A 10297-nucleotide genomic window follows, 5' to 3' on the forward strand; every position below is an offset into this window, starting at 1 on the left:
CCCGATGCATAGTTTAGGCACTGAATCACACTCGTTCGTCGGATTTTTTTCAAGCAATGTATAGTTGGAATCATCTCTTTGAACACTATCTAATGATGTGGGAGATGGGCCAAGTTTTTGCCTAAAATTTCCCTGAAAAGTTGAGATAAGAATTCGACACCGTTTTGGAAATGGGGGGAGAATTCAGCAGCCTTCCTTGTGCTACTTCCGCACCATTGAATAACACTAAGTGTCTCACACCAAAATTGTCTGCTCGGAATAATAGGGATTATGGTAGGTGAGTGTCTAATGTTCTGAGCATGGGAATGATTCCTTGAAAGAGGTGTGAATGTCAATTTATGTCCTATTGTCATAGCTACGGAGAGTGACAAAATTCAATGTCTACAATACACTATTGTGTTGTGCATCCAAATTCGCTAGATGCTCACAACGGAAACAATAAGTTGTCCACCTCCAACAACAAACCAAATTAACAAGAATAATATCCTCATTTGTATGGATGAAGAATTAAGGAAGATTTAGCAAAAATTTAGAACTCTACCCAGTTCATGTTTCAATCATAATACCCAGGAACGAACGAGTTCATACGTTTCATCTATAAGGGATGGAAGAAATTACTATTTAGATTTGTAAATTTCAAGGGATGGAAGGATCAAAACATTGCTGTAATGTAAGCTAAAATCGAGAATCCTCACTTGTACTCCAATGAGAGAGTATCAATATAGACCTCATTGTTTATTATGTGAGGAAGACATAAAAGAATCTGTACAAAGGCGGCGTATTATCTTTTTCTTTTTTTTTTTTAAATATTCTTTTGCATTCAACCACTCAAAAAACCATTTCAGGCCAAATGGCTAAACCATTTGCCGGTTGACAATTTTTATCTACGTTGGGTCATCAACTTTTGACGGTTCCAAAATATTTTGGAAGATGGAGTCATGTTTGCTTAAGTGTTGAACCATGAGACAAAGACCATAGAGTTCATCCTGGGACGGGGTGGCTGTTTTATCAGATTGCAAGAACATGGTATACCAACTGAATCCAGCTAGTTTTGATGGATGGAGTTGGGACTTATTTCCTTCACTATTTTAATTCTTGAAGAGGTGATTGGACTCCCAGAATCCAAGACAGTATTCTTAAATTTATCAATCTTTAAACATATTTATCAAGACCCCACATAATAAGAACTGAACTAACAAATAGTTATCCAAACTCCATTGCTCAAAGTTGAGCAAATTTCATTGTATACACTCAAAAAAAAAAAAAAAAATGCATTCCAAAAAACTTACTTTGATGTTTGTGATCCTAAGAAAGAATAAAAATAACAAGATTCATTCCTTGCAGAATTTCTTTCTTTGGAACGACACAATAACAGACAACTTTTACCTGGTGTCCATATTTTTTCACCCCAGCAGCAGATAACCATTTAAACCCTGGAAGATTCCAAACTCAGGTACTAGCTTCTCCAACAAACAAATGATAACCAGGTTTGTCCATGTACTAAAAGATCAATCAGGTTCCTGTAGACAGTGAAAATTTAAATAATATATGTCATTTTGTGCATAAGATTAAGCATAATTAATAATTAACAGAAATAATATGGACATTGTATCTAACAGCTGTATTTAAAGGTTTTGTTTAAGAACATAATATGCAGTCTTTGTAATGTAGACTAAACCCTGAACCAAAAAAAATCCAACAAAAGAATAGTACAGACAAGATAAAAAAACAGAGAACGACAACAACAACTCAGCCTTATCCCAACTAAATGGGGTCGGCTACATGAATCCTTACCCTCCAATCAGCTCTATTCAAAGTCATACATGATACAAGCCCTAAGCCATGCATGTATTTCCTCACCACTTCTCCCAGAGTCCTTTTAGGTCTGCTCCTAGCTCTTTTAGTTCCTTCAATTTGAATCAAATCACTCCTCCGTACTGTAGCATCTAAAGGCCTTCGTTGTACATGGCCATGTCAAACGACTTTCTCGATGCTTATCATGTATTGGAGCTATTCCCAAATCAGCTCTAACTTGATCACTCCCTACTTTATCCTTCCTAGTTTTTACCACACAGCTATCTCAGCTACACTGAGTTTATCTATGTGATATTTCTAACTGCACAACATTCCGCACCATACATCATGGCTGGTCGTATGACTGAGATACATACACCAGAATTAGGAGAAAAACTATAAGTGTAGACTGAGATAACAGTAACAAGCCATAAGCCTGGTCGAGTAGTCTATTCTACTAACAGAATAGACTTGCAAAAGTTGGTGAATTCTGATAATAAATAACAATTCACAGAGAAGTCTTAATGCGATTAGGATTCTTAACCAGAAAACTAGAACTTCCAGATTTCAGAACAACTCAGAGAATGCGACCAGATTACTGGAGAACAACTAACATAGTAATCTACTGTAAAGTTTCAGATTAACGTGAGTAGTATTCAATGAGATAATCAATTAGAAGTTGGCTTGAATGCTGGTAGAAAATAGAATATGGCAGGCTTAGCAAAACAGAGAGACTGACCTGTTGAATCTGCTAGAATTAAGTACAATGGAAGAATGAAGAAGAAAGAAGAGATAATCAGGCTAGGAATCCACCCAAACCCCAGTTGGAATCCACAGCAGCCAAGGTTTCAGAAATCTGAAAGCCATATTTCATAAATCTGCGTCTCAGGCCATAGGCCACTACATCAATATATAGATTTCGTAAATTGACTAGAACAGTCCAAACTGATTTAGAATTCAAACTACTACTTGGAATAGTCTAAATATTTTAGTATTTGGCCTTCACTACACAAACAAACACTCTAAAAACAAAACAGAAACTTAGAATGAAATCTGGACTCAAATTCCTAATGATTTTAACTTAGTTAGCTTCTAACATAAAAAGACTCTAAACTAATACTACTTGACTCATCTCGTATTCCTAATTCCTACCCATATTTTAGGCCCATTAAAGTGGCTATTGCAATGAAAACCCATTGGACCAAAGGACCAACACATATGTAACCCAACCTAAGGCTTATTTCCAATAAAAATAAGTCCATTTTTGTGATTTACCTACATCACTATGCCAAGGGAACCACCAAAGTTAATCTTTTATCGGGCATTTGATAACCACCATAATGCTTAATGACACATGCACTAGACTGTGTGCGGGACAGGAATCCATATTTTGAGATTTAAGTTTCTTTACTAGTGAACTCTTTATGGTTCATGAAAGTTGCTAGATTTGCAATTTGGGTCAAAGTACCAAGTCTGAGTCTAAAGTTCAAAACCAAAAAGCAAGTCTTAAATTTGAAGTGGTTACTTTATCGAATTTGTTTCCCAATTTTTAGCAACCTCAACAATACTAGCCTACTAAGAATTAGTAAGTGAGGAATATTAAAACTGGAAGCATTTTAGCAACATAGAGGAAAGGAGGGCAGCCAAAGCAAAAGAGGAAGATGGCGCATTGAGATTGCTTTGAACAATTATGTGCTTGCTCTTCCTTTACAACAATCCTCTCTTGCTATTATTTTGGTTGTAGCCTTTCCATCAAAACTACTTTCCCTTGTCGTTAAACGTAGCATTTACAGTTACTGTTTCAACTTCTGCCATCAGGTCCTCGCACAAAAGACCAAGTTCTACATACCAGTATGATGTGGAAACAATCCTATACGATATGGAAAAAGAAGTTTTTAATTGACTTCGTGATATATATTTTTTCTGGAATCCAAGGTCTATAAAAATTTCACTTGATGAACTAACAGAAGCAGTAGGCACAGTGTGTATGTCAGGATTTCTTCTACAGTAGATTTATGAGCTGCTAGTTGTTTTAGGCCTTTTCTCCTCTGGATTAGTTAGGCAGACAATTTAACATAGCATTGCTTTAATGCTCTTACAAATAAAATCATTTTTCCCTACCAAAAAAAATTAAAGAAAACAATTGCTAGATACAGAAGATACAAAATAAGTTACTTGAAAATGCATTACTATATGAAATTAACAAACAATTATGTAATCATCAAAAGAATAAAGAAAAAAAAATCACAAATCAGAAACCTAAAATCCATAGAGACAGTCTGAAGAAAAGTGTTACTAGTTGATATGTCAACCACTGTTTCTTGTCCACAGATCAAATGGTTTGATATTGCACACTGATCCTATATGTCATAACCAAGGAGCTTCTACCAAAATTGAACTTTCATAACCAAGGAGTCTACCAAAAAAATGTCATGACCAAGGAGTATACGTAACAATATCAACAAAGATGGACTGCATATAGAAATTTTGATGCATCAATTTCAAATAAAACAAAAAGGGGCAAAAATAAATAATAAACAAATAAAGGTCTTCACATTGAGTATAGAAAATCACCATGATGCACGAAAAGGAGATATTAACCCGAAACAGCCAAATTCATCTTAGAGGTATAGAAAGAGAGAGGGGAGAGGGGGGAACAAGAAAAGGAAATATCAATGACAAGGAATATCTGGTTGAATTGAACTGATTTGACATCATCACAGCTCCAATATGGGATCGAACAAATGGTAGATATAATCCTATCCAAGTTCATACAGATTATTCTTGGTATATAGGCCATCTCTAAAGAATAATGCTCAAAAAGATCATACCTATCGACAAAAATTAACATTGAAACCAGATGAAAAGGACAACCATCAATCACTCCCTCATGCTCTCGTTGAAATCTTCTTCAACATCTAGATCAAGATCAGCAAGCAATTCCTCCAGTGGGATAGAAGGTAGATCCTCCCCATCAGTCATCGATGCCATCTCTGATGGTTGGTACTCCTTATTACGGTACAATGATATGTTAAACCTCAACTCTGGGTTCTCCTCCAAATCTTTCAAGAACTCTTCATACTCATTATTCATCTTCTCCTCATCTATTCTAGCTTTGGTAGAGCTGTCTACTTCCATATTGAGGGATTTAAGCTTCCAATTACGAGGCTTCCCACGTCGCTTTTGACGTTTCTCTTCATAGCTCTTCTTTATTAGAATTGCCTCTGGAATAATAAGACCTTTAAATTTGTCCAGTTGAATATCATTAGTGTTAGCCCCATAGAGGTCATAGCCAAGGGCGTAATCCCCAGGGTTCAAAATATGGCCAAGATGTGTTCGTATATTGAAAATCTTGTCATTTTTCCCAAAATCAGATACACGGGCCACTTGTGCATCAGCCAAAGCATATTTTGAGCCTCCAACATTGACTTCAGCTGACATAGGCTCCACATCCAACACTATATATTCCACAAGCTGCCTACTTGAAAGTAGAGATGCAAAGGAGGCCCTCCAATACTGGTCTGCGTCCATAAAAGAATGCCTTAAAGTAAAAGGATCCAGTAAAGTCAAGCTGTTGCTCACCTTTGTGCACAAGACAAGTGGACCCAAATTTCCCAAACTACTAGCTACTTTTGGTGGAAGGCAGATCAGATCCTCCCGACAAATCGGGCAGAGTTCAACAGAGAATGTGTATTTATAGTTGTAGTTGTTGCTCTTAGAATCATGGGATACAAGTTGTTTGTCACTTCGACTCCTGATAGGGGTAACTTTCCCCAAGAACTCTACAAATTTTACAGCATGGCTCCTATTCGCAAAATAGAAGTCAACACCCTGATCCATCTGTGTAATTTTTATGCAAGAAACAGCAGCATCATGCCGAAGAATAACCTGCTCTAAATAGAAGAAGGTCCTCCTGTGAGAAACATGCTGCCTGAGTTGGACGGCAGCCACCCACTGGTCAGGGTTGGCCTGAGCCCTGGAACAGGACTCACACATGTGGTCTTGCTGAACATACTCAACAACATATGCTTGTTCAAGTATTGCGCCATTAAGGACTTCCTTCTGAACCCTCAGTCTCACCTTGATCCTCTTAGAGTGAGGTTCAGTCCAAACAAACTCTGCATGTACCAATCTGACCTTGTTCAAGTTCTTCAATCTCTTCACACAAAATGTCAATAGTTCCTTCGATTCCAGTTGAGCCTTTATCCAAGTTCTTGGAGGCTGCAAGTAAGTGTCACACTCAGGGCAATGCATTATGATCACATGCTTCTGTAGACCCTCTGTAATATCAACTTCAGAACGCAAACACTTCACACACATATTCGCAGCATTTGGTGCCATTGGGATGCCACATTTGCAACAAAGAACACTTCCAATTGTCTGATGTACTCGAAACATACCTGCTTCTTCAGCCATGGCTGATAATCCAATCATGGGATTCACAAAATCAATTAGACTAAGAGTTACATGAATCAATTAACCCAGAGAATAACAAACAATAAGAACATTTCTATTTAGCTGTGCAGCCAAAATGGAATAAATAAAATAGAACTAAACAAAAAAGAATGTCCATACTCATATCAAACAACACTCCAGCAGGAAATAAGGCATAGAATCACATCCCTCCAACCATCCTATGCCACTACTCAAAATGAATTTACTTTTTTTCTCAAAAAAAAAAAAATTAATTAAATTGGACCATACACGGTAATATACATGAACTTTTTTTTTTTATTACAGAGAGAAATTAAATATACAAAAATAATATGAATTCATTTTCAGATTCGCATGGGACATGCGAAGTGAAAACAATTCACGAATAATTATCACAAATTAACGAACCCATTGATTTAATAGTATCATAAGAAGTAATACAACCCCCCCCCCCCAACCCAAACCAAAGCATCAAAATAATAGCTAGAATTTTGCATTCAATATTCTCAGAACTAAAAACACAATCCAAACAAGATCATTTTCTACTTTGAATATTTATGAGAGAAACAAGAAACCAAAGTTCAGATACAATAAATGATACGAGGGGAACAGGATAGTAGCAGGGTAGGCCGTTGGGTCCATTCTGAGGTACTTTTTTTTTTATTACAGAGAGAAATTAAATATACAAAAATAATATGAATTCATTTTCAGATTCGCATGGGAAATGCGAAGTGAAAACAATTCACGAATAATTATCACAAATTAACGAACCCATTGATTTAATAGTATCATAAGAAGTAATACAACCCCTCCCCCCCCCCCCCCCAACCCAAACCAAAGCATCAAAATAATAGCTAGAATTTTGCATTCAATATTCTCAGAACTAAAAACACAATCCAAACAAGATCATTTTCTACTTTGAATATTTATGAGAGAAACAAGAAACCAAAGTTCAGAAACAATAAATGATACGAGGGGAACAGGATAGTAGCAGGGTAGGCCGTTGGGTCCATTCTGAGGGTGAAATAATGGGAGTTGTGCAGACGAAATCGGAAAGAGGGTTTTTCTGTGTTGATTCAATGAAAGAACAAGTTCGGATTTCTGGGTTTTTGAATTCAGATATGTGCGTTTCTGTGAGAGAGAGAGGGGGCCTTACTTGATTGATCCATGTGAGCAGTGAGCTCTAATGCTTCACTTCTTCGATTCTTCTTGTTCTTATTGAGCTAATCGGACCAAGTGATATCAATTATCAAAAGGTTTAGAAGAGGCGATGCTGTTTTTGAGAGGCGAACTCTCAACTCACCCTAGGGTTGCGTTTGTTTCGTTGTACGATATTGTATGGGAAAATGATCGTTAAGGAGAGGGTTTTTCTTCTCGTGGTCCACGTGACAAACAAACACCTAGGGTACAAGGGATTTTCATAACTTCAACTAAGGCTATGTTTGGTTGTCAAGAAATGAAAAGAAAAGAAAAAGAAACATAATAAGCAAAAACAATGATTGATTTATGTGTCTATTTTTACGTTCAAATTCAAAAAAAAAAAATTTTGATTTTTTACAAACAAACAAAAAAAAGTTGTGATCAAAATCAAAACCGATTGTATAAAATCGTATTCAATACGGTTTGTTTGGATATAGGAAATGTTATCGATTTCTAAGTCAAAACCGTTAGATATGTACTGAAACGTACTGAATTATCTACTTTGATGTCGAATTGAGGCAATATGTGTCATTGACTTATTGTATTTACATTTCAGCCTATCCCATCATACCCCAGTCCAAAACCAATTCGATTCGATCCAGGTTTTTTGGATCGGTTTTACTGGTTTGGGCTAGGTTTTGACACCCGTAATTCAAGGCAATAAAAGTGTGCTCAGTATGGGACAGTTCTATATTTCAATCTTTAGTATTATTTTGCTAATGATAATGGTCAAGGTGATAGCAATTCATATTTGGGTTTGTGTCCTACATCGGTTCTAAATTCTAATCATAGTTAGTACCTGACTGTATAATTCAAATTCTCGACTCTTATCGTATTCTATGGGGTAGCTTAATTCAATACTTTTAAAAGCAGTCGTATTAATCGCTTTATTAAATGCATATTAATTGTTGTATTAATACATATTTATGTTTTTTTTTTAATTAAACAAAATAAAAACCTAAAACCTAAACCTAAATATTGTATTAATTGCTATATTAATACATATTTATGTATTAATCGATGTATTAAATGCCGTATTAATTGGTCGTCTACTTATTATTATTTTTTTTACTGATACATGTTATTATTGGCTATGGTAGATTGTGGTTGATGGATTACCTATCAACATTTGTTTTGATAGAAACTTAATTAATATTAGATGTAGAGATCCAAAAGAATGGGAAAGGATTTCAAATTTTTAAAGCCATATTGGTTTTAAGCGTTCATGAATGCATGAGAAAATTAGAATTTAGTTGCAAAAAAATCTGTTTTCTCTTTGATTTTTACTAGGATAAACCCGTATTTCTGCTCTCGTACTATTTCAGAGCAACCATATTAAAACGCGTATTAAATACATATTAATTAATTGTTGTACGCGTTTTATTGCGCCGGATTTTTGAAAATGAACTATTGTCGTATAGGTCAATTAATTGTCATACGTATCCGTTCTCCTATATTATTATCATACCCGAGAATTTACTAACTATGATCCTAACCACACCTATATAGCTGAAGCCTTAGCAGTTCGTTTGGGTCTCCTTATTGCTTATGAGAAAGGCTTTCAAACGATTATTATTGATAGTGATAATCTCACAGTCATCGACAGTCTCAGAGGCCTCAATTCTTCTACTCCTTGGCGTATTGCTCATATAATATCTGACTGCCTAGGCATGGTTCCCCACAAACTTTTATTGAAAATTTTAGTTAGCAAATTGTTAAGGCTTATGAGACACATATGATCTTGAACTCTAATATTTCAGATGTCATCAATCGAATTAGCATCATATGGAAGCTATGTAACAAACTTCATTTATTAAACTAGACTATGTCATAAAAACTTTGTCAAAACAGGTCACACTTGAGGATAAAAAGTGGAACTAAACTGAAACATTGGCATCCAAAAATTTCTAATGCCCAATTACTTATCATCTCAGATAGGGGTGTAAATAAATAGTTGAAATCCGTTTCCGTACTCGTGTTCATATCCGTTTAGCACTATTCGAATCCGTCTGAAAGCTAAACTGATGCGGATATGGATAGGCTATAGCTATCTGAAAAGCTATATTTACATGTCAACGGATAAAATATTCAATCCGTATCCGCTTAGCACTATCCGAATCCGTCCGAAAGCTAATCGGATGCGGATACGGATATAGCACTATCCGAGCCGAATCCAACCTATTTACATCCCTAATCTCAGACCTTTGATCATCCAGAAGCCTCACTTTAGGGCTGCATCGTTTAGAGACCCGTCTAGGGTTAAACATGCCCATAGTCCAATTAAGGCTCAATTCTAGTTACCTGATTAGCTAAATAAACGGTCACAGTCTAGGGCTTGAACTTGGTTAAGCCCAGCTAGGCCCGACTGGTTGACACCCCTAGGACAAGGGATGAAGAGATAATTAAGTTGACAAACTAGATATAATTGGAATGAATAAATTTCCTAATTTGTTAATTACTCAATACTAGACTTACATCTGATTTACATTTAAACTTCCTTTATTCAATAATTTCTTTTAAGATAAAAATCAAATTTCCTTTATTTAATCATTCTTTAGAGCATGATCTTCCAGGCCACCTGCTTAGATACCCAATTCAAGCGAGTAGCAATGGAGAAGTCACAGTACTTCCCAGGATTGACATGGATTTTCCTTACCCAATGGTTCAAGTCAATGGGCTTGATGAGGTTGGCCCGTGGGCTTATTTATGTTGGTTGGCTGAATAGAACACAAATCGAATAGTGAACTGAATATGGAACTGAATAAAAACCAAAAGGATTGTAGAATATTTTCTGTCAAACTAGATAGAACATTTTATTTTTTCCATTCAATCCATATTTGTATGCCACTTTCATATGAATACAACCTTT

At 35.9% G+C, this 10297-nt stretch overlaps 1 protein-coding gene across 1 annotated transcript; it reads right to left on the reverse strand.

Annotated features, from left to right (window-relative positions):
* Positions 1-1325: 1325 nt before the first annotated feature.
* On the reverse strand, positions 1326-7445 carry LOC122646677 (60S ribosomal export protein NMD3-like). The gene is made up of 3 exons (XM_043840268.1): positions 7385-7445; positions 4626-6212; positions 1326-1520 (listed from the first exon to the last, which is right to left on the reverse strand). Exons 1-2 carry the CDS (start codon positions 7395-7397, stop codon positions 4675-4677), a joined length of 1551 nt encoding a protein of 516 aa, XP_043696203.1. The 5' UTR covers positions 7398-7445; the 3' UTR covers positions 1326-1520; positions 4626-4674.
* Positions 7446-10297: the final 2852 nt, after the last annotated feature.

This window comes from Telopea speciosissima, chromosome 11, assembly GCF_018873765.1.
Source record: "Telopea speciosissima isolate NSW1024214 ecotype Mountain lineage chromosome 11, Tspe_v1, whole genome shotgun sequence".
Taxonomy (NCBI): Eukaryota; Viridiplantae; Streptophyta; class Magnoliopsida; order Proteales; family Proteaceae; genus Telopea; species Telopea speciosissima.